At 39.1% G+C, this 26,226-nt stretch overlaps 1 protein-coding gene across 1 annotated transcript; it reads right to left on the bottom strand.

The window, feature by feature from the left end:
- Window positions 1-3,720: 3,720 nt before the first annotated feature.
- On the bottom strand, window positions 3,721-24,244 carry LOC115664071 (wall-associated receptor kinase-like 1). The gene is made up of 7 exons (XM_056315342.1): window positions 24,160-24,244; window positions 21,397-22,118; window positions 21,297-21,351; window positions 11,114-11,128; window positions 7,211-8,032; window positions 5,625-5,756; window positions 3,721-4,961 (listed from the first exon to the last, which is right to left on the bottom strand). Exons 1-7 carry the CDS (start codon window positions 24,242-24,244, stop codon window positions 3,736-3,738), a joined length of 3,057 nt encoding a protein of 1,018 aa, XP_056171317.1. The 3' UTR covers window positions 3,721-3,735.
- Window positions 24,245-26,226: the final 1,982 nt, after the last annotated feature.

The raw sequence follows: 26,226 nt of genomic DNA, 5'->3' as shown, positions 1-26,226 counted from the left end.
ATGGAGGACATATGTCTTAGTATATCTAATTACTTTCAATTGAATCATTTTGGTAAAAATAAACGTTATTATTTATCTTCTTCCTACTTAAGTATAGCAATGTTGAAAATTCTAATGTTCTTTGAAAAAAATGGTTCGAATTTATTTTTTTAGAGTTTGTGGAAAATAAAAAAGAGAAGAAAAGTTCAATAGTGGGACATGTGTCCAGAATGAAGAGGAACCCTTGTCAAGTCCTCGTTGACTTCTCCAGAGTACTAGTGCACTTGGACAGGTAGTGTATGGCGTAGTATTCTGGCACAAAATGGAATTTGTTGTTCTACAGGAGGTTGGAATCTAGAACTTCAATGGATGATCGGGGCTATCAAGGGCTAAAACTTGGAGGCGAGACTCCTCAAGCTGTTTTTCTTAGCGACTATCTAGTGCATATGGATGGAATGCAACCGCAGACGGTTTCAAAACAAGTTGATTGAAGCTCATCTTCTGTTGGCTGGGATTCAAAAGGTTGCAAGAGATAGGGCGTCACTCTACGTACGAACAGTGTAGGTCTTCCCAGGTAAATGTTTTATTGGCTACTGTATGGAGGTCTCCTTCCTCCATCTTCTCGCATAATTAGTCTCTTTTGAAATGCTAAGGGTTTTCCCTAAGCCTTTGTACCTCATTATATTAATGATATTCACGCGCGCGCGTGCACACATATATATACACACCAAAAAAAATAAAATTGGAAGATGTCGTTTCTTCCCCCTCTTTCCAAGAGCCTTTTTTGTGCTGGCCAAGATTTAACATGGTCAGTTTGATTGGTCATCTTAGAAGATTTCCACACCAATAGCATATTTAGGACTCAGTTATTGCATGGTAGAAAAGAAAATTAAAGACTTAGATTGAATTCTCAATCAGCGCCACAAAGCCATCACATGTACAAAATAGGTGGTTGAGTAGTACTAGGAAAACGTATCGTATGACATAGATGATCATATAGACAAATCATATTAGCGGAAAATAAATTTTTTTTCTTAAACATGTTGAAATCACTTTAGCATGATGAGCACAAATGCAACATATGACGAAACCACTTGAGCCCATCATACATCTTTTGAGCATCTGCAAGTCACAAGCTAATTGAATGGTGAAGGCTAATGCAACGAAGGTTCTTGTTCGCAGGAGTTGAAATTGTCAGTGGCCTTCTCTAAATTCTTGGAGTAGAACAATTTGCTTTTCACGACATTGCCATCTGGAGAAGATACCTCACTTTCCAACAAAAAACCGCCGTTGCGATGAGGTACTTCTCTTGGAGCTTCAATTCTTTTCTCTTCTTGATGTATTTGTACAACCTCCATAAGAAAAGAAACAAAAGTAGTGTGCCAAGTATTGCCTCAACCACTACACTGCAAAGATTGAAGGGCCAAAAGTGAGGACAATGCACAGTGGTGGTCAAGAATCTATAAAGGCACTTATCATCAAGAATTTAATCGAATCTGAGTAAAAGGAAAACATATAAGAATGATGACCCTCCTTTCATGTAGATTTATCTTAACAACCATGAAAAATTAAATTTTCTCCTGTTTAAGTTCCATCCGATGAAATTCTTATACATACATCTGTACCGCACATTGGATCTCCCTTACAAGGAATTTAGTAAACCATTGATGAAACTTATGATTGTCATAATTCCAATTCAAATATGACTAGTATAAGTACGAACCTTGCATATCTTTTGATAGATTCTATTTGTTGAAACTTATCTATAATCATCACCGGGGGAATGTAAAACTTATTTCTGTACCTTTTCTGTACATAATCTATGCAATGCTGTTCTGTTTCTAACATTACTCAAGAGCATGAAGCGGTCTAAAGTTCTAGGTTAAAAGATCTACTTATTAATAAAAATGAATTCAGCTGTCTTTCTACCATCGATGCATTCATAGGTGCCCTGTGTGTTTACACAAGTCCTGTTGCATTTTTGAATCTTCACATTCGTTAATATCTGATGACAAAGAAAAAATAAATACATTAACAGCGAAACCATCTCCTTGAGTAAAATCAGCAAGACTAGTAGGTCGCATTTCCTTATAATTGTTAATTCCATGGCTAAAATATTATGCTTTTAACGAGAGGACTGTCCGACGTTCTCTTTCGTAAGTCTAATTGCACTACTGATGTCCGCCTTCTTCTTTGAAGTCCAAACTAAAGCCATGAAGGTTAAGGGGAGCGTACTCTGGCAGCGTTTGTCCCTCCCAGAACAAGCACTATGATACTAACTAATGTCGGTGGTGGTTCCAGCACATTTCGACTTGCAACCGACAACAGTTGAATCTGTAGTATTCACTTTCACCTGTTGTTCTGGTCTTTTTTTGCTTAGTACTAAGTGTGGAAATATTTCATTGGGGAGGCAAATAGGGGCCTGGAAAGATTCGAACTCAGGACATCCTTAATGGAATATTTAAATATTAAACCGCATCTTCCTCTAACAGTTTAAGTATTTAAAACAGTTGGCAGTGGTCTCGCAAAATCAGACACGTGTATCTCCTGTTAGAGGGGAGTGAAATGTTGAGAACTCGCAATCCAATCTTATTTAGTCTGGGAACCGTGTTGTTTTGCTTGCAGTCGATCTCATACTAGTCGTCCAACTAACACTCGGCTCCTATCCCTAAAGGGTTGGGAATGTTGACGTTCCCGCAATTTTTAGCTCATTTGGGCTTGGAATCCAGGTGCAGCTCCTGCTGCTTGTACTTTGAGCAAGCCAGAAGCAAAAGAATTTGAAAAACCGAGTTCGACAAGATTTTTGCGTTTGGTATGTGCATGGACCTAAACCTATGGCGAAAGGGGATATGGGATGAGTCCTTATTCAAGTGGAAGAAGGGAAGAATTTTGAAGTACTGGAAGCATAATCTTATTCCAGCTCTGAGGACGCTTCCTTGAGGACAGAAATGTAAAAGCTTGTTATGTACAGGACACCGGTTTAAGCAGCTAAGTATGACTGATCCCATTGCTGGGGACATAATTTTATCATCAGTTTCTTATGAGAAAGATTTGGAGCATTATTAAATCAATATCAACAATGAACTAACTTTTGATGACCCTCATTATCCTAACTTTCTTTTGTCCTTTTGGGAAAAGAAAACAATTTGCCACAGCAAGAATCTCAATTTGAATGACAAAATCATCCGAAAAATTTATATTAGGTCTAATTTAGTATTCAAAGAATGTATTGTCCATTGGGATCATGAGTAGTCTTCCCCACAAGAAAGAACATTATCAATGGGGTATCGTGTGTGATTTTCACGTTTGGTATGTGCATGGACCCTAACATATGGAGAAAGGGATATGGGACGAGTCCCTTAATTATTGTTATTTAAGTGGAAAAGGGAAGAATTTTCATGCACTGTACGCTTAGATGTATTGTTTGATCAAGCACCTGTTCGTGTTTGAGATGGATTACTTTAATAAAATTGACACTATCATGTTCCTGGAACTGAAATCGAATCACAGCTCTTTTCAACACTGATAAATAACCAGCTAATCGAACAGGCGAAAGGTTGATACAAGTAGGACGCTTGTTCCCAAGAGTACAAGTGCAACTCTAATGTAATCCTTACAATAAAGTATTCATGGATCCTCAAGACACAATAATCCCTATCATGATACATGAACGGACAAAGATCAATTTCGATGCCGCTTGTCTCTGCATGTATAGACAGACATTCTTGCGGGAGATAATGCCAGAAAGAGCTGACTTCACCATGTTTCACAATGTGCGAATGGCTGCACATCCGAAAATGCTGTTACATCCAAGTCCACATAATAAGACTTGCTAGATGTGAAACTAGCATCATGAGATTCAGTGGCCTCGACTGTTTCTTGATCTTGTTGGAAATCCGAAGGACTTCGGTTTTGTTGGAAATCCAAAGGATTTCGGAGCCTCCTTATTCTCTCCAATTCCATTGCCACTTCTTTCATCATCGGCCGGTTCCTCCCAATGGAGTTTAAGCACCTTCTTGCGAGGTTAGCAACTGCTGTAATCTCTTCTTCCTTACCCTCCTTCAAAACTTGAGCATCAACCATATCGAACACAGAATCCTCCTCCATAGAAATTATAAAGTACGCCACGAGGTTTCTCCCTTCTTCTTCACTCAATGGAGAGATTGGCTTTCGTCCCGTTAAGAGTTCGACAAGGACCACCGCAAAGCTGTACACATCGCTTCTGTCTGTAAATTGACTTGTTTGGAAGTACTCTGGATCCAAGTATCCAAAAGTCCCCCGCACCAATGTGGTTACGTGAGTTTGATCGAGAGAAACAGACTTGGAAGTGCCGAAGTCTGCCACTTTTGCCTGATATTTCTCATCTAACAGGATATTGGTGGACTTGATATCTCGATGATAAATAGGAATAGAAGCTGCTGAATGCAAGTACGATAAGGCTCCAGCGATTTCGGTTGCAACTCGTAGGCGGGTGTCCCATGGCACTTGAAACTCCTCATTTGGGTCATGTAGACATTGGTACAGCGTCCCATTTGGTATGAATTCATATACTAAAAGAGGAACTTCTGTCTCCAAGCAGCACCCCAATAGTTTAACAATATTCCTATGATTGATTTGTGAGAGAATGAGGACCTCATTGATGAATTGTTCGACTTTTCCCTCGTCTACCACTTCTGATTTCTTAATAGCTACTATTTTTCCGTCTGTTAACATTCCCTTATAAACAGTACCCTGTCCACCTTGCCCCAGTATCCTATCCTTGTTGAAATGATCAGTGGCCTTCTCCAAATCCTTGGAATTGAATAATTTGCTCTTCTCAACATTGCCTTCGGGTGAAGACAGCTGTTGTTGCAACAAAAGACCACCGTTTCGTTTAAAGTACTTTTCCTTGAGCTTAGCTTCTCTTCTCTTTTTGATGACTCTGTACAACCACCAAGAGAAAAGCAACAAATTTCCTAGTGCTCCAAGGCCCGCTCCAATGTCTGCAGGGGAAAAAATTTGTAGGAGATAAGGTCAGAAAATCTTTCCTACTTGTTAAGAATCTATTCATCGTTGTCATCACTGATGTTTCATGAATTTGATCAGAAGGAAAACATTTAGGGATACTATTTAGATTACTTCCCCATGAATTCATCAGAACAGCTGAAATGAAACTAATTAAGTTGTTTCTTCTGCTGGAATTTCATTTGGTGTGATTTTTATCAGCACATCCATGCTGCATAACTGATCTTCCTTGCGACGAATTTAGTGGACCACTCTAATCAATGTTCAATTGATCAAGCTGGCAAGGTTTTTGACATTCTTAATATTAAGTACTACGTGGAAAAATGGACCAAAAAAGGGAAAGAACTTTGCATTTGGTTTGATAGATTTCAACCAGCAACAAATCTACTATCTTCTCATGCAGTATACATATGTATCGCACGCAAAGAAAGTTTCTTGTGCTGTTGCAAGAGGAAAGGGGTCATAGAACGTGACATGGTGGCTGGAATCGTCACAAGTGAACAGATGCTAATGTTAGAATGAAGGGTAAGCTAAACTTCTTTCTGTGTCTCATATGAATATAATTTAAGCTGTGGTATATCATGTTTGAAAACAATAAGCGCATGAGGAGGTCTATAAATATAGATTAGAAGATTACATACAGATAAGAAAAGATGTAGCTCTTTCCTTAACATCGGTCCTTCTACCATCACTGACGCACTCATAGCTGCCCGGTTGGTTCACACAACTGTCGGGGCAACGAGTTAGATTTGAATCTCCACATTCGTTAATATCTGTAGAAAAAAGATGAAAAACAAAAAGGTATTAGTGGTGCATCCATCTCCATGAGTAAATTGAGGATGCATTCACTATGTATAATATTGAGGCAGGAAAAAAAGAAGAAGAAAATAGTGTGTTTGTAAGATGGATCACCTTTCAAGACTTTTTATCGTGGACCCCCGTTAATCGAATTAGAATTTAGATATTTATTCCTTTCCTTACCGACTTAAATTGTTCTTTATACGCATCAGATCGTTTGTTTTTTCCTAGACCAAAATAGTATTAATACTTCCTCTTCCACCTAAGATTAAATAAATGTTCCATCCCTTTGACTATTGCCATAAAATTTCACATTTCATTACCAATCATTTTTTTTCCTTTTTAGTATCCATTAGCTCGGTCACATACAATTTCAAATATAACATGAATTTGGTCTTTTTCTAAATTCTGAATATTAATCTTACTTTAACATTGTTTAGGTTATTCATCAAGAAATTAATTTTAGTTAACCTTGTTCAGTGCCAGATTTTATTTCTTAGCATTGTTTCTTAACATGATGTAGTTTAGTTATGATTCTAATGATTTAGTATGAAGTTTGTGCCATGTCCTTTTGTCTTAATATATGTAATTACTCTCAATTGAATCATTTTGGTAAAAATATGGCTAGAAAGTGATATTATTTACCCTTTTCCTACTTAAGTATAGCAATCTTGAAGGTTCTAATGTTATTTAAAGAAGAAAAACTGTTTGAATCTATAGTTTCAATAGTGGGACATGGGTCAACAATGAAGAAGACCTCATTGATTTCTCCAAAGAGCACCACTATACATATCAATTATTAGATTTGGTCTTTTACCCAGAGGGAAAACTAAAGAAAACTAAAGACCGGTTGTTTCTTATTAATTATCTTTATTCTGCTATTACTCTATCGCTGGTTTGAATTCTTAACCATCACCACAGAGCAATCATATAAACAAATAGATGGAGTAATACAAGGAAGACGTATTGCATGACAACAATGATCTTAAACACAAATCATATGAGTGGAAAGTAATTTTTTCCTTCAATGTGCTGAAATCGCTTTTACCACGATGAACACAGTGCAACACATGACCAAACTGATACATCTTTTGAGCATTTGCAAGTAACAAGCTAATTGAATGGTGAAGGCTGGTGCAACAAGGATGCTTGTTCGCACATAGGTTGTTAATTCCATGGCTAAAATATTATGCACTGTCCTGTTCCCTTTTATATCCAGAAAATTGTTATCAATATAATTCATTCAATTTTGTGTGAATTCACTTTGTATAATCTTGGGCGGAAAAACAAGAAAAGAAGGCAGGAAAGCATGTATGTGATCATTAAACATTGTGGTGACTTCTTTTCAGAGAAAGACCTGGGGGAATGAACAAGCCACTTTGCCGTATCGTGCCCTTAAATACTGAATGTAATAGCATGAACTATTTACCTTTGCATCCTTCAATAAGATAGGGGTTACCGTGATACCCACTCCCGCAAAAGCACTGCATAATTGGGATTTCATCTACATTGGCATAGAGGCTGTATCTGTCACAGGTGAAAGAATCATAATAGTTGGACCTGTCTTTTTCTTTGTAAGCTTGCCGGGTAAGGTCAAGTGCAAAGTTGGTATTGCTTGCAATCCCCCATTCCAACACCACTGGAACAGTATCGTCCAATCTAAAATCATATAAACCTGTAGAGTCAGACCTCAAGAACCCGATGCCTGCCAGGAAAGCGTAATTGCACCCCTGATATTCACCTTCTTCTTTGAAATCCACACTAAAGCCCTGAAGGTTAAAGGGAAGCATAGTCTGGCAGCATCTGTCCCTCCCGGAACAAGCACCATGATACTGGCTAATGTTAGTGCTGGTTCCAGCACATTTAGACCTGCAACCAACAACAGCTGAATCTGTTGTATTCACTGTTGCTAGGGTGTTGCAACCGACCGATATAAAGACATTCCATCTCTGGGAGAAGACAAATGGACCTCCTTCAAAGCTCACCGACTCACCAAGTCCGCCGCCCCTACAGCTTGCATTTGAGTAAATTAAAGGAAGACGGGCACTAATCAGGCCATCGGGGAGTGAAATGTGGAGAACACGCAATCTAATCTTCTTTAGAATGGGAACCATGTTGTTTTGTAGGCAGATGATCTGGTACCAGTCATCCAAGAAACACCCGGCTCCCATGCCGAAGGGGAAGGGAATGGTGACGTTCCCACATGTTTCAGTGCAGTTAAGCTTTGCAAGACTAGGTGCAGCTACTGATGCTTGTACCGTGAGGGAAACCAGAAAAAAAAGAAATTGAAACACCGAGTTCGACATGACTTTCACCTCCGGGATGTGCATGGACCTAAACCTATGAAGAAAGGTCATATGGGCTGAGTCCCTTAATATTGTTTTTTAAATGGAAGAAGTGAAGAATTTTCATATACTGTAGGCAAAACATTGTTCCAGCTCCGTTGCTTCCTCGTATCTCCGAGGATACTTCCTTCGGAATGGAAATATCAAAGCTTGATAGGTAAAGGAATTTCAGCAGCCAAGTGTGACTTTTCCCATTGTTAGGCACATGATTTTGTCGTCATCTTTCTTGTGAGAAAGGCTCGGAGCATTACCAAGATCAATGATTTTTCAAGATCTTTTACCGTAGACCCCGTAAATTGCATTAGAATTGAGATATTTATTCTTTTCCTTACCAACTTAAATTGTTCCTTATACACGCCAGATCTCTTAAATTTTCCTAGACCAAAATCGTTTGAATTCTTCCTTTTCCAAATTAGATTATATATTTTTCTAGGTCTTTGCTAATTGCCACAAAATGTCACATTTCATTGGCACTCTTATGGCTTGGTATTGATTGGCTCGGTCACTTACAATTTCTGATTTAACATATGTATTGCCTTCCTTTAAATTCTGAATATTAATCTCAGTTTAGCATTGCTTGAGTTATTTAAGAAATTAATATAATTAAACTCGTTTAGTGCTAGAGTTTAGTTTCTTAGAATTGTGTGTTTATAATTTGTTAATAGCTTTTAATTTTGTTAGTTAGACATAGTTTCCTTATAATTCTTATGTTTTAATTTGAACTTGGGTCCTGCTAATATGACGGTACCGTTATTTACCACAAATAACGGTGCTACAATGACCACAGAATCCCATTTTATGAGGATTTGGCAATCGGAACTTGGGAAAGTCAAAGAGATTTTGAGAGATATTGAAAAGCAAATTCATGGGGTATTATTATTTTATTATGAAATGACAAGATCCTGAAATATTGAGCTTAGAATTTTTTTTTGTAGTTCCTTTTAATGGCATTAAAAATGTTTTCCCTTAGAATACTTTCAACCAAATACCCAAAAAAAATTGCATGGATTACACACTGGACATAACTATCCTCTCTTTTCAAATGAAAAAAAATGCATGAACTTTTACTTAAGTGATAAAATAACTCACGGTTAAGTTTTTAATTGCGATGAATTTACTCAAATCATCGATTTGGAACGCTAACTTTTGGGTAAAAAGAACTCAGTTCACTAACCCTGGCTCTTTCAATTTGGGGCTGCTAATTTTTTTTTTTCTATTTTCTCAGTGAAACAGACAAGTTGTTGATTAAAAAACTACAAATTTAAAATGTTTTGCAACGATGCTGCTATTAATAGTAATCCTACATTTATTTTCTCTTGATATAAAGATGTTTAGATAATTTTTTTGGCACTTAATGTAAAAATATCTAACACTGATACTGTTAATAAGTTCCTTTTCTATTCCCTTATTGCTATTTTGGCTGATTTTTTTTGTCTACTAGGAGAAATCCCACTCGGTTGGGCTAGCAAATCCACCAAGTGGGATTTATGATTTTCCCAAGGAACCGGGTAATGTTCCTTGGGAAAATATGTGGCGTACACACGACCGTTACTTCCCGTCCTGCTCTCATTTCCCTTTGAACTTTGTGCCATGTCCTTTTGTCGTAGTATATGTAATTACTTTCAATTGAATCATTTTGGTGAAAATGTGGCTAGAAGCCTAGAAAGTTATATTAGTAATATTTTTCCTACTTCAGAATAAGAATGTCATTTTTCTTAAGAATATTTTTAAAAAAAATTCTTTCAGAGTTCGTAGAAAGTAAAAAAGAGAAAAGAAAAGTTCTATGTGGATAATATATTACTTTCAATTGACTCATTTTGGGGAAATATGGCTACAAAGTGTTATTCTTTAGCTTTTTGCTACTTAAGTATAGCAATGTTGATGGTTGTGTTATTTAAAAAAATGTTTGAATATTTTTTTTAGGGTAGAAAAGAAAAGTCCAATAGTGGGACATTTGTCCACAATTAAGAGGAGATTGACTTCTCCAAAGAGGACTACAATAAAAGACTTGAAAGTCGGTGTCTCTCTCCCCACTTTTTCCAAGAGCCTTCTTCGTGCCGGGCAAGAGTTAACATGGTCAGTTTGATTGGTCATTTTATAAGATTTCCACATTACTAGAAGATTTGGGCCTCGGTCATTGTTCAGCAGAAAAGAAAATTAAAGAGTTGGTCGCTTCTTATTAATGATCTTTGTACTGTTATTAGTCTGTCACTAGTTTGAATTCTCAGCATTAGGATGACGTATCGCATGACGGATACACAAACCATATTAGCAGAAGCTAATATTTTCCGCGTTGAAACACCCTTCAACATGATGAACATAAATGCAACATATGACCAAACTGACTGGAGCGACTGGAGCCCATGATACATCGTTTGGCCATCTGCAAGTCACAAGCTAATTGAATGGTGAAGGCTGGTGCAACAAAGATGCTTGTTCGCTGGACTACCCGTGGGTGGGACTGATGTAATTCTGCATTCATCAAATTGACCGCAAGTATTCATGGATCTCAAGATGAAGTAAAATCATCTTCATGCTCTCGATGTAGATGAGTGCGATTTGCCAAGTTATTTCCAAATTGGCGCATAAATTGTATGGTGATGCCTGGCTAGTTAGAAGACCTGAATATATCTGGAATGGGTATGATTAGACAGCTTTTTGATCCCAAACACCGACAATAAGTTCATAATCCATAAATAACTTAACCAAAGTTCTCCTAGCAGTAAACGAACAAGTGTCCTCCCTTCTTTCTTTTCGTTTTCTTTCGCTCTGAAGAACGATTCCCATGACAAACAGAGCTAATTCACCCGATAGTGGACCCTCTTGTGCTTTAATCACCTAATCTCTCAGTTTAGTCTCAAATATTTATCCTTCTTTAGGGGAAAGAGAGGAGATTAAGTTGGGGCTTTTGTTTGTTCCTTCTAGGTTGCAAGACTTTGAAGTCCTACTAGGGGAGAGAGAAAATAGAAACTTGTGGGATTAAATACTTTTGGGGGCGTTAGCTAGGGGATTAGGTCTTTGATTAAGATGCTTCTTTGACTAGAGGGGGGATGAGTTTAAGTGGAGACAAGCACAGGAGACTTCATGATTTGAGAGGAAAATCATGATAGAGGAGAAGAAGACGATGACCCTAGCTTGTTTTGACATGATAATTTCCATTAAATAACACATTGGAGTTTCGAAGATCAGAGCTTTGTATATCACCAGGCCTGGGCAAGATTAATGGAACGGAGAGGGCTAAGAACAGGAAAGAGAGATGCCAAGTTTTTTTGGAGTACATCCCTCCACATAATGAGAAATTCCTTTACCAAGGCAAATCAAAAGTTGGATGGTGACTCAAATATGAAGCTGTTGATGCTCGGTACTTGGTAATATGTGAATCAGACACGCGATATCCAACACACACATAAACAAAAGCCTGGAGAAACTCTCCGCCGGATCGTGTTCCATGGACCCAATATGCAATCATAGCCGGTGATCGAGTGCGACTTATAGGTGGGGCCCACATGGTTAGTGACTATAACAGAACGGTTCCATGTAGACTTGGATTTACGCAAGAATATTGTCGAAAACCTATGGAAAAGGTTAATTGAATTCCCAATTAATGCAAACCAATTTGCACGTAAACAAACTTGGGAAGACCGGCATGGTGCGGACCAATGGATGACTCGTTGATAGTGGCCCCTGGGCTCTTCAAGACCGTTATCAACTGAGAACTTATATTAGAACGGGCCATTGACTTCCTCTACAACAGTGATAGAATAGAGAGACGATCGTTCCTTAGCTATTTATTGTGCTGAAGATGACTTTCCTTAGCCCACAAGCATTTTGTTGGTGGGCCACCATTGAGGTTCGCTGCGATGGTGGTTTATGCTTGCCTATTATTGTAATGACCTGGTCTGATGAGGGCATGGAGTGGTTGTTGGGGCCAGAGGGCTTGGACAAGGAGCGGCTCCAGGCATGCTTCTAGGTGGCGAAGGGGGCATGAATGAACCGAACTATGCACCGAATATGGGAAGAGTAATTCTGGGATGTGTGTGCGTGCGTGCGCGTGCGTGCGTGCGTGTGTCCAAAGTTAAGCGTGCTTAGGTGGAAGCACAATCAGGATTTGTGACCTCTTGGGAAGGTGCCCATCCATACGCCAAAGGACAAAATCGTGAGATTCGGTATAGAACGGGCCAAAGCAAACGATACCTCAGCGAGTTAATTCAGGATGTCACAATATATTATTAGAGCGAGACCCCCTTCTATAGGTGTGTGGTTTGGGGACGAACCAAACGGAAACACTGGTAGGCCTGTAATGGCCTGGTCCGACAAGGGCGGGAAATGGTCGTTGGGGCAAGAGGGACCAGACAAGGAGCAGGTCCTAGCAAACTTTTAGGATGGTGAATGAGGCAGGAAAGAACTGAACATGGGGAGAGCGATTCTAGGGGGAGTGTGTGTGAGCATTTTAATACAACAACAATGCTTAGCTTTGAACTCTAAAGTTAAGCGTGCTCAGGTGGAAGCATTATTAGGATGGGTAAGGTGCGCACCCATACACCAAAGAACAAAATCGTGAGGCTCGATATGAGATCGGTTAAAGCGGACAATACCTCTATGAGTTAATCCATGATGTCACAGTTATCCATAAAATCACAAGTTCTTGTGCAGTCATGATCGAACTTTCGACAAGATTGTATTGCACTCCTACCTTGTGTGGACGCAATTATGAACTGGTGACATGCCGATGGGGTTATGTTGATGAACTTGTCTCTAATGTCTTAATGGTGCTGAGTAGTTCTAACTCTAACTCAATATACTATAATGGATGCGTGACTCCTGTGATGACGTCCGTAGGAAATAAACATTGTTCGCTTGGCTAATCAACCTCTCGTTCTTACTGTCATTGTTCCGAACTTCCAAGTTCATACAAACACTTTAGCCATCGAATAGTTAAGAGTGTATGAATTGGAATGGAGAAGGATCTCGCAGATGACCTATTCTGAAAAATCCACATAGAAAGGTATCGCGAAGGTCAAGTACATTTAACGAAAATTAGGAATGGAGTAGAATGCCATTTGGGCCTTGTAGAACGTTCAACAAGCAATGGCATGCCCGGCGAATCGAAGGCGAGTGGATGTGGCCCTTGGCTGCAAGAGAGGCCCAATTGGTCATGATATTGGTCATGATCCCTCTTTCATACTTGTAGTTCTGGAGGTGATCATTAACTAAACATAGAATCTTAACATTGAGATCAAGAAAGAAAAAAATATAATGAAGTAGAAATTTTTTATAAAAAATTACTGTTTTTGATGTTTTTCGGCGAATAGATTTAATGCACATGTGAAAATATAATCACCCGAATAGAAGAGTTCTTACTCAAATAATTTGTAAGTACAAGAAATACACAACTCAAAGAGAGCACATCTAAGGGGAACTTATGTTGGGGACAAGCAGTGTCCGGGAAATTCAAACCACGAAAAATTCCATTATTTAACTCAAAGATATCGTGCTCAGTTTATAATTCGATGTCGGATGTTGATTCTGAAGTAGTGCGATTTTCCCACGCGTGCCCCAGTTATGTCCAGTGAAACACACTTAAGTTTCGTCTAGGTGTTGTACGGATGGCTTCTCTTATTATGTGATCATTCCTATCTTATTGGCCATTGATGCTTCTGCTGCAACATGTACGAGTAACTCTGTGGTAGCTGTTGCCATGTATTGTTAAATTGTGTCAATGAATGAGGTAAATTTCACAAAATGCTGAGTTTCTTCTAAGATACATGGCAATTGACTTTCTGCTTTTTTTTTACATCAAGAAAGAGTGTGACATACGGAATTATAATTTCCTGTCTTTTGACATATACACACAACAAAGTCCTGATATTCTTCTTAAAGTAATCACTCATCTAAGAAAATCTAGATAGAACTATTCGAGTCACTATACATGAGTGGGTGCAAGTCCGACATCGTGATTATGTCTGCGGACCCTGCAGAATCCCAACGTATATACTTCTCCCTCTTCTTTTGAATTTGTTCATGTTTCATGGCAGGATTCTCCAGCTTTCTAATGCGCTCCAGTTCGCTTGCCACTTCTTTCATTGTGGGTCGCATCTTCCCATGTAAGTTCAGGCACCCTCTTGCAAGGTTCGCAAAGGCGACGATCCCTTCTTCCTTGCCTTGCTTCAGAACTTGATCGTCCACTATGTCGAACAGGCAGTTGTCGTCCATTGATAGGAGGAAATAACTTGCAAGGTTCCTCTGATCCTCGTCTCCAAGAAGTGAGACTGGCTTTCGCCCTGTCAGGAGTTCGACGAGGACCACACCGAAGCTGTACACATCGCTCTTATCTGTGAACTGACATGATTGAAAATACTCGGGATCTAAGTACCCGAATGTCCCTTGGACTGCTGTAGTCACGTGAGTTTGATAGAGCGAAAGCGATTTGGAAGTGCCAAAGTCGGCCACTTTTGCGCGGTACTGGTTGTCCAGGAGAATATTAGTAGACTTGATGTCCCGATGATAGATCGGGATTGATGCCGATGAATGTAGATAGGACAAGGCTCCCGCCACTTCGGTAGCAATTCGAAGGCGTGTGTCCCATGATACGAGAGAGTCACGTAAATACTGGAAGAGAGTCCCATTCGGTATGAATTCGTACACCAAAAGCGGCGACTCTGTTTCCAAGCAACACCCAAGTAGCTTAACCACGTTCCTATGGTTGATCTGCGAGAGAATGGCAATCTCGTTAATGAACTGTTCAACTCTTCCCTTATCTATTGCCTTTGACTTCTTAATGGCAACGATTCCTCCATCCGCAAGCATGCCCTTGTAGACGGTTCCTTGCGCACCTTGACCAAGTATTCTGTTCTTGTTGAAATTGTCCGTGGCCCTCTCCAAATCCTTAAAATTGAACAATTTGTTCTTGTCAACATTGGTCTCGAATGAACACAGTTGTTGCTGCAACAAGAGACCCCCATTCTCTTTGAAGTGCCTCTCTTTGAGCTTGATTTCTTTCCTTTTCTTCATGAAATTGTACAACAGCCATAACAAGAGAAGCAAGAATAGTGCCCCTAGGCCTGCTCCGAAACCTGGTTTATTAAAGTGGCATAAGCATTACCAAAAGCAAGCATGAGGATTTGTGTTGTGAAATAACACGGAAGCTAACGAATTATGCAATTCAAGTCTAACACTTGAAGAAGAAATTACCAAAATAATCAACAAGTAGGATAAGGACATTAGATATTTATGTAATTCGGTCTGAGTGTAGGTACCTACTACACTAGGAGAGTCCACCACTAAGAAATCCACTATAAATCTAGATAATACAAAGTTTAGAATAGCTCAAGTGCTTCTCAGTCCTATAACTTATAAGTATTATATCACAATATCTCACGATAACTCACTTGGAAAACTCATAGAGAGAACCCTAACACCCTGTTGTTTGTTCTAGTGCATAATTACCGAATAGAATTCCATACACACACATACATTCAAATAGGAAACCTACTCAAATTACGAAACCACTCAAGCTAAGAATACTACTCAAGCCTAGAAACTTACTTGGATCGAGTTTCCTTTATGGGCTCAAACTCAAGACATATTCTCAACAATCTCTACATTAGCTCAACGTTTGCAGCTAAGTAATAGTGCTCATCATATATGCCAACTCTCCCAACATCCCATGGGCGCTCAACCATCACAAATGTCTATTGAGTGTAATTGCATTTTCCAAACACACCCCAATGTATGTTGTCCACAAACACAGGAGAACCACTTTACATCATCACAATGTATACTAGGATTAACCGTATATATTCTTCATATGACACATGAAAGATCAATCAAAGTACTACCTACGCATTACTTAGACAACCAAGAGTACTAGCATGTGAAGCATGGGATAGATGCTCTATATCCCTCCAAGTACACACTAGCGGTATTGACAATTTATGATGTGCAACAAGTAGGACATTTATAGAGTTTTTCAACAGCATATTAAAGCGTCTCGGTGCTTTCCTGAATAAGTCCTCTAAGTCACTCACAACCATTTTAGCAATCTTCACTCTTAGCATCTCCATACCCGAAATTATCTGTACTGCACCCAAATTATCAATTCCAATATTTGTATAAAACTGTTACTCAATCTCATCTAATTTGATTGAACACCTCGAAACTTAGTCAATTGTGACCTTGAAACGACAGTTGGCTGCTATGGAATCTAGCGATTCTATAGACATTGTCACATCTACTACATTTTGAATATATCTAAGCTCTCCTTAAAGCTCTGCCTATTTCTGGACACCGTCCATATCTTTTTCTACAATCAATCTCTTACTCCTATTCTAAAATAGAACATATTTATCAAAGGTAACATTTGTACTGAATATAAGCCTAAGTGAATCTTTCTCAGTGTAACACAACCTATATTCCTTTACCTCATGTGCATAGCCTAGGAATATGCACCTCCTTGCCTCTGGCTATATCGCCATCACACACATCAATATAAGCAGCGCAACCGAATTCTTTCCGCTTGGTATAATCAACCGGTTTACCTACCACATTTCTTTAGGAGTTTTCCCATTAATTAATGGTGATGGTGATTTATTCATTAACCAACAAGCAATATTCGTTGCGTCGGCCCACAAAACATCACTTAATCCAACATTGGAGAGTAAAGTTCAAGAGCTCTCTCCAATGTAATTTTTTTCATCAGTTTTGTGACACCATTAGTCGTGGTGTATTGGTATTCCACTATGCCTTTTTCTGCACAAAACTAGCCAAGCTCATCCGAAGAACATTCCAATCCTTTATTTGTTCTCAGGCACATGTTCTTCATTCCTATTTGCTTTTCGATCATCGCCTTCCATGATTTGAACCAACTAAGCTTCTTGTTCTTGTGAAGACAAATCTAGACTTTCCTTGAAACGTCATCAATACATACTTGGCATCACCCTTGGACGGAACTTGAGAAGGTCCCTAGAAGTCTGAGTACATGCAGCCTAAAATCTCTGAGGTCTGGTGAATTATCATATCGAACTTCATTGTCCATAGACTATCCGTGTCGCAGTGCTCATGTAAGTTGAACTTCTTGGTTTGGTGACCACCCAGTAGACCCCTTTGACTTAGAAAAGTCATCTCTCTCTCACTCATGTATCCGAGTCTCATGTGCCACCACTAATATCGTGTTTTGACCTGAAACCTTAGATAATCTAGCAGAAAAGCCAATCATCATCGTTCCCTAAAGGAGATGCAATCGGCAATCTATCTTCTCCCGCATCACATTATGCATACTTTAGAGACCTTCAAAACTCAATCTTCAGCGAAGATCTGGTATTCAGACCCGTCAGGAGCATTGAGTAAGATAAGGTTCCCTCCTAGTTCTAATACATGCCTTGCGTCAAAATTTTCATTGCTTCATCGTGTATTTTAATTAGAACGGCTCTTCCATTTGCTACGTTTAGACACTTTGCATTTGTCTCCATCTTAGATAATCAAACCTTGCAACATATGCTAGACTAAGTTATCTTTTTGTAGCTTCTTTTGCCACTCCTTAACAAACAAGGCAAACTTTACATCTTTCAAGGTAATCATAGTGCACTCCTTAAGTTGTGAATTAAGGAAGTGCTCAAAAGAAATGGATGGAGACACCAACAACATCATGCCTTACTTCTTACTAGGCAAGCCTTATTGATGTTCTTCAAGTCTATCATGAGTTTGTTAAACTCATCCAAATGGACTTTAATGGATGTGCCTTCAACCACCCAAAATTGAAACATCATTTTAAGCATATACAAGCAATTGTTCAAATATTTCATCGGATAAAGTGCCTCAAGTTTTGCCCACAACGCTGCAACATCATTCTATTCGGCCACTTCAATTAATACCTTATCGGTTTCTTCCATCATTTATGGATATTTTATCCTTGCCATCCAACACCTTCACTAAACCTTGAGTGTTGATAGGGAACGCATCTTAATGCTCCATAATTCAAAGTTATTACTCCCGTTGAACTTCTTCATCTCAACTCTTGCTTCGGATATAATTGAGAACACAATGTTTCCAAAAGGTGATCAGACAAGCAAAAACCCCAAATCAACTCTAGAAATCCAACCCTTAGATTTGATACTAATTGTTGTGAAATCATGCATAAGCTAACGGATCTTGCAATTCAAGTCTTACATGAGAAGAAGAAATTACTATTGAAGATGACTCGAGTTTAAGCTCGAAAAAGAAACTTTCCTAATTTGAATAGTTTTGTAGGTGGAGTTGATTTCCTATTTGAGTGGTCACATAGTTTGAGTAGGTTTTTTTTTTCCAACTCCTGTCTATATATAAGAAGTGGGTCTTCTTCATGAAGAGTATCCAAGAGGAGTTTGTGCTCATGAATTACTTTCTGAGTGTTTGAAGGTGTAAAAATCTTGTATTAAGATTTTATGTAATTCTTTCATGAGATTGAGAGATTATTTCGTGAGGAATTGTGAGGGCTAAACACTATGTGAGTTATTGAGTGTAATTGGGGGTTGAGGAACACAAAGAGTGTTTGAGTAACTCGAGTGTGGTTGTAATCTTTATTGTATAGTTTGATCAATAGTGGAATTCTGTGTTGTTTTCCCCATGGACGTTAGTCACACTAGCAGAAGCACGTATTTGATGTCCGATTTCTTTCCTTTTTTTGTCCATTTAATTGTTCGATCGCTTTTTTCTGCAACAATTGGTATTAAAGTAGGGTTTTGGGTGAGTTGAAGCAAATTGATGGCGATAAAAGAAGGAAAAGTGAAAATCAACATATTTGATGGGAAGGACTTTGATTTCTGAAAGATGCAGATTGAGGATTATTAGTACCAAAAGAATCTGCACTTACCCATGTTTGGGACGAAGCTTGATTCAATGGGGAAGCTGATTCGGAATTATTAAATACAAGCGTTGGGTTTTATCCGACTTGCGTAGTATTCAACACAGATGATGCATGTAGCAAGGTAGAGCTTGTAGATCTAACGTTGCTCTTTAGCAAGGTGTGTGTTCGATCTTTCGACAGATATGGTGCAAAGCTGGATTTGCTTTATTTGTAATAGAGAAGGTTGTGTCTGAAAATCCTTATGGAGTGATTAAAGGTGTAAATGGAGTTGGTATTCTGATGAGGTCCACAATTATAGCGAAGTTCAAGTGTGGCTTCGAATTGAAAGATGTCAGTGGCAGTTGAGTCCATGAGGGGCTGTGGGAGAGTAGCAATGAAATTTGGATTTAGCTAAATGATTATGACTTGGCTCAAATGTCGTGCCAAGATGGATTCGATCTTTCGACGGATATGGTGCGACGCTAGATTTGCTTTATTTATAATAGAGAAGGTTGTGTCTGAAAATTCTTATGGAGCGATTAAAGGTACAAATGGACTTGGTGTTCTGATAAGGTCCATAGTTATGGCAAAGTTCAAGTGTGGCTTGGAATGGAAAGATGTTAGTGGCGGTTGAGTCCACGAGGGGCTATGGGAGAGTAGCAATGAAATTTGGATTTAGCTAAACGATTGTGACTTGGCTTAAATGTCATGCCAAGATGGATTCGATCTTTCGACTGATATGGTAAAACGCTAGATTTGCTTTATCTTTAATAGAGAACGTTGTGTCTGAAAATCCTTATGGAGTAATAAAAGGTGCAAATAAAGTTGGTGTTCTGATAAGGTCCATAGTTATGGCGAAGTTTAAGTGTGGCTTGGAATTAAAAGATGTTAGTGGCGATTGAATCCACGAGGGGCTATGGTAGAGTAGCAATGAAATTTAGATTTAGCGAAATGATTGTGAATTGGCTCAAATGTCGTGCCAAGATGGAAATTGTTGATGGTATATCTCGAATTTGAGCCCGAAAATGAAATTTTCCTAATTTGAATAGTTTTGCTAGCTGGAATTGGTTTCCTATTTAAGTGGTTACCTAATTTGAGTAGGTTTCCTATTTTGGATCCAGCTCTTGTCTATATATGAAAAGTTTCTTCTTCATGAAGAGTATTTAAGAGGAGCTTATACTCGTGACTTACATCCTGAATGTTTGAAGTTGTGAAAAACTTATGTTAAGATTTTGTGTAATTTTTTCGTGAGATTGAGAGATTATTTCATGAACAATTTTGAGGGCCTAACATTGTGCGAGTTAGTGGATATAATTGGGGGTTAGAATACACCGAGAGTGTTTGAGTATCTCGAGTATGGTTGTAATTTTTTTTTGTGTTGCTTGATCTATAATGAAATTCTATGTTGCTCTACCCATGGATGTAGGGCACACTCACTGAACCACGTAAATCTAGTGTTCAATTTATTTCTCGTTCTGTCTATTTTGTTGGTCAATTGCGTGTTTCTGCGACAATTACAGAGAAATCATGAGAAACAATGAAGACATCAGAGATTTACATGATTCGGTCCGATAGTTGATACCTACTTCACGGGAAAAGCTAGTGAAATTGGTGAAAAATTCTCCTTATGAAAATTTAGCATGTAATAGAACAGCCATCTAATCAGTCGAGCAGCAGCCAAAAAAACAAAACAGAGGTATTGGTCGATCGAGATTATGTATTAAGGGCGAAAAGGAAAAAAACCTGGCGTTAGTTTTGACGTACTGTAATTGTTATTGAGACAATCAATTTAAAGACTATAGACTATATTGGCTACAATTGTAGGAAAAAATATGTGCCCAAATCAAACATCAAACTTGAATTCCGAAGAGCTACGTAGGAACAACGAACACCCAATCCACTGAAAACGCATGATGCAGTATAACATTTTCTAAATTGTGGGTTTTATCAATTATAGACTCAATATTGCATTTATGTAGATGACAGGATGTGATATTCACGAATCCGGGTGCAAAAAAGATGGCTAGTCCTTGTTCATAACTCATGACAGAACGAAGAAATCTGCTTACCTATGAGGACAAGTTTGATTGTCTTGCTTCCGTCTACACAATGATAGGAACCTCGTCGATTCACACACTTTCTTCCAGGGCAACGATTGGTCGGATCTTCGCATTCATCGACATCTGAACAAAAGATGACAATCAAAATTAGTAGGGCTTCGTCTCTTTATTGGGCGTTTACGATTGCATGTAAAGCTACTTCAGCCTCAAAAGAGCTACTTCTCTGTATTAGTACAGCGTTTCGATGTTGCGTATCCAATAATTGGTGTGATAAAATGTAAATGGTTTTACCTTCGCATCCATGTTTAATATAGGGGTTACCGGTGAAGCCCGTATGGCAAGAACACTGCAAAAATGGCATCGGTTTGCGATATCCTAAATTCAAGCTGACTCTGCTGCAGAAATAGGAATCGTCGGAGATGAAGCCACCTTTGTAAATTTCTTGCGCAGCTTGGGAGGAATTAGCTATCCCCCATTCTAGCACCGCTGGGAAATGCCCACTCGCCTCCAACTCATCGAAGTCTATAGTTGAAGGTGTGAACTGCGACCTTTCTCCCAAGAAGGCATACTCGCATTTATTCTCTGCTGTTTTGTTGTCCGGCCGGAAAGTGACGCTGAAAGCCTGAAGATCCGAGGTAATTGTGGTGTGGCAGCATCCGTCGCTGCCCGAACAATTCATTTTCCTAATGATGTCGTGTTGTTTTTCGCATTTGTTTTGGCACCCTATGACAGCAGACATTGTGTTATCCAATAGAGCACATATGTTGCAACCAACAGCGGCGAAGACGTTCCTCGACTCAGAGAAGATGAACTGGCTTCCTTTCAAGCTCACAGGCGCAAAGCTTCCGTGTCCCCTGCAGGTCCCATTTGGTGAGTAGATTATCGGAAGACTAACGCTGATCATGCCGTTCGTTCCATCATGGTAATTGGGTAGCGAGATTTTGAGCACCGTCAAGTTGGCCTTGTTCAGTATGGGGATGGCGACGTTGTTGCTTTCCTTGCAGACAATCTCGAACCACTCACTGAGGAAACACCCGATTCCAATCCCGAACGGGAAGGGAATGGCGATGCCACCACATGTTCGGGTGCAATTACCCTTCACCAGGGGGGGAGCTGCTAGTGATGCTTGCTTGTGAAGCAAAAGTGACCCTAGAAGCAGAAGAATCTGAAACATTCTTGCTCCTGCTTCTTTTGTCAGGAAATCGTGGACTTGTTCGAGGAATGAACGGAAGGCACGGTTACTTATACGCCACTTACGCCTGTAGTCAAGGACCCTGGCTTATCCGAGGATACTTATTTGAGCAGAATTGTCAAAGCTTCAGATCCTTCCTGGAGTAGAAAATTCTCCGCTGAAGTTGTCATCTATTTTGGCGGCCAAGCGAGAATGACGTCTTGATCGGGTTTGCTTTGATGGCAATGGCGAATGTCATTTTCAATCTCACAGCTGAATTTGATAAAGAAACTCATCAGATAAACACAAGATAATAAAATGATGAGACTAGGAGATATTTTCTTTTGTTCCCCGTTGAAATGTCTCCTTTGAGAAAGGCCATCAGTCTCATTTTCAGATTAAAGGACTTTGAAGAGTCGTTCTTCGTTCTGGAGTCACATTAGTACAGGGCTTGAAAGGTGCCGAGAAATGGGGAATTTCGGAAATATCTGTGCATGTCCTCGTTGTTTGTCCCACTGTATTATTCTCTAGCTGACCATGACAGGACAGTGAAACCGAAGCAATATACTGGTTCATACCGAACGAGTAACTGTATATACTATAGCAACACATTAGTAAATATAATTAAAAAAAGGTCATATTTTTTCTTATTAAATTTTCAAGTTCTTCTTTTGATGTGTAGTGCTTGGTGAACGCCACACGGAGGGAGCTTTTGGCCGTAATAATAAAATGGCACGTCAGAATGTTTTTGTAGCTAAATTGGAAGGTTAATAGAGAGAGAATTCATTGCACTAATTTGGTAAGTTTTAGAATTTAATTGGTGGATTATGTTGATTTTTGTCCATTAACGAGCACACAGGGAGCTTTTGGCTGTAACAATCAATTGTGTGGCGTGCTCATGAATTCTGTTGCGGAAGCCAAACGATCGAACAATAAAATTGACAGAATAAAGAATTATACACAAATCTTATCACAAGATTTACGCTTGAACACTAATTCTTCTTGGATGTAATTCACGAACGAAATCAACTGCCAAGCACTCGCAAGCAGCGGCGCTTCAAGAAGTCTTCGCTCTTGCTCTGGACCCATTCACGAAAACCACTCTGTTTTTTTTATCAACAATCGTTCATCAGGGCTCCTCTATCCGAATATTTATATGCATATAAATGTGAGCCCCTTCTTCTTTGCCGACTTCATCAAGGAAGGATAATTCTTATCCTTTTATTTCTTTCTTGTCTCTGACCAATCAGCAAACCCAGAAGTCCCACACGAAAATTGATTTCCGTATATTCCCAACAGAGTCCAAGTTGAACTTTCCTGTTTCGCGCCCAAGACTCAGACGCATATTCGGAAAGCTAATTTCCGAAACTTGGCTTGGATTCTTCTTTTCTGTCCTTTTTACTCAATTTCGGATGTCCGCAAAATATTAATTCGGAATATTTAGATTTCGCTTTGGGCTTAAACTCGAGACATATATTCAACAAATTCTATCTCAAAGAAACTGCAAGTGTTTTGGAATCGTGACAAAGTTTGCTCCTAAGAATTTGTGTCATTTTTTTTTGCAAGATTAATAGAGATTGTTTTGTGAAAAATTGAATGGGCTAAATTCTAAGTTATTGGCATAATTGCAGCTGGGAAACACTTAGAAAGTTGTAACTCGATTGTGATTGTAATCTCTATTTTATCCCTTTGATCTATCTTGGAACCCTGTGTTGCTCTCCAGTGGAGTCGGTCACGCGGACCAAACCACTTAAATATGGTGTCAAATTAATTTTCTTGTTCTATTTATTAAACTTTTCGATCGCTTGGTTTCACAATAATTGGTATAAAAGATAGGTTAGGCTGACTTGAAGTAGATTGATGGTGACGGAAGAAGGAAATGTGAAAATCAACAAGTTTGATGGGAAGAATTTCAGTTTTCAAAAACGCCTATTCTGGACAGGAAGAGAACGGAGACGTTCCCGTATGTTTCCACACGGTTACACCTTGCAAGTCCCGGTGCAGCTCCGGATGCTTGTTCCGTGAGGGAAACCGGAAGAAAAAGAATTTGAAACACCGAGCTCGACATGGTTTTCACGTCTCGTATCTGCATGGACCTAAAACTATGGAGAAAGGAGGATATTGACAGAGACCCTAAGTAGTGTTATTTACGTGGAAGAAGGGTTGTATTGTACGCATTGTCTTGGTACAGCTCTATCACGTCCTAGTATCTCTGAGAATGCTTCCTTGATGATAGTAATATCAAAGCTTGAAAGGTAGACGACACCAATTAAAGCAGCAGCTGAGTGTGACTTCTCCCATTGTTGGGGCCATAACTTTGTCCTCGTCTTTCTCGTGAGAAAGATTTGGAGCGTTATCAAGATGGATGACTTTTTGTCATGGATTCCGTTAAGCACGTCAAGACTGAGCGACAAAGAAAGATTGAATTCGATAGCTTTTAACTCTTGAAAACGGAGTTATATCCGTCTAATAGTTTCTAGTCCACCAGCACGAACGCAAAATTGAAACTATTATCATGAGTAGACCGACTTTTGATGACCCTGCTCTCATATTCCTACTTCTTTTTTTCTCCTTTTCGAAAAGGAAAACCATTTTCAACAACAAGAATCTCTTTTAAAATGGCGAAATCAACCAACAAATTTATACTAAGACGACCAAGACATTTTCTCTTGACAAATGAAATGGGCTTTGGCATCTTTTCAATCTACAAAGGAGAAAGCAAAATCACTTTTCCTAAAGCAAAAGTGGTTTCCTTCATAACTTGTTTATGCGATGTGCGTGTCACGGTCTTCTCCTATTATTGAAGCAGAAGTAATTTTAATTGTTCTTAGTCCAATGCTTTTCATGCTCAAGCAATCAGTAAAAGCACTTAGGAACGTTTTTTTGGGCCCCCCCAAAACGGGAAAAAAGATGTGCGTGAATCATGTGGGAAGTCTTTTGCTTCCCCAGTGAAAGAGATTGCGCCCCATGCACTTGGATTGATTAAATGTGATTCTTGCTTTAAACAAGTCTTGTTAATTCGCTAATGCTCTGGATCATGCTGTGAGAAGTATGCTGAACTCTTGGCACTGTTTTATTTTTTAATTTTTTGGTAAAAATAAATATAAGAAACTATTTATGGTACCGACGAGGGGAGAGAGAGACTATAGAGCCGGTTTTTTTGAAAAAAAATTTAGGTCCGTAGAAATTTTAAGACCAATATCCAAAAAATGTTCAGTCACAAAAAGTTGTGCATTGTGATCATGAGTAGTCTTCCCCAAAGGAAGGACATTATCAACCGGGCATCGCATGTGAATATCTAATCAGCGTTCATATCTGGGATTACTTTTTTTTTTCGCTGGTATAACTTCATATATAGGAAGAGAATTTGAAACATCAAGTTCGATATGATTTTCACGTTTCGTACGTGCATGACCTAAACGTATGGAGAAAGGGGATAGGGGCCGAGTCCCTTAATATTGTAATTTAAGCGGAAGAAGGGAAGAATTTTCATGTAGTATACTCTCAGATGTATTTTTCGATCATGCACCTGTTCATAATTTGAGATATGTTCGAGCTTGATTACTTTAATAAAGTTGACTCTGAAAACTGAAACTGAAATCAAGTCGCAACTCTTTTCGACTCTGAAAACTAACTGGCGAATCGAACTGGCCAAAGGTTGATACAGGCAGGACGCTTGTTCCCAAGAGTACAAGTGCAACTCTCATGGAGTCCTTACAACAAGCTGCAACATTTTCTTGATACATGAACTGGAAAGAACATTCCATCTTGTTGAATAGTCAAAACAGCAAGTTCCCCCGATTTGTTGACTAGTCTACGAGGTTTCTTCCTTCGTCACCCCTCAGCGAAGAGATTGGGTTTTGTCCCGTTAAGAGTTCAACAAGGACCCCGGCAAAACTGTACACGTCTCTTGTATTCTGTAAATTGACTTGTTTGGAAGTACTCACGGGCCTGTTCTTTTGGGTGACAATGCCAGAAAGAGCTGCCTTCACCATTGTTTCACGATGTGTGAATGGCTGCAAATCCGAAGACGTTGCTAAATCCAAGTCC

The sequence above is a fragment of the Syzygium oleosum genome, unplaced genomic scaffold, assembly GCF_021117445.2.
Source record: "Syzygium oleosum isolate NSW1041296 unplaced genomic scaffold, Sole_v2.1 Sole_v2.10, whole genome shotgun sequence".
Lineage (NCBI taxonomy): Eukaryota > Viridiplantae > Streptophyta > Magnoliopsida > Myrtales > Myrtaceae > Syzygium > Syzygium oleosum.
The sequence above is the reverse complement of the archived record's forward strand: the minus strand, read 5'-3'. Positions and strand labels throughout refer to the sequence as shown.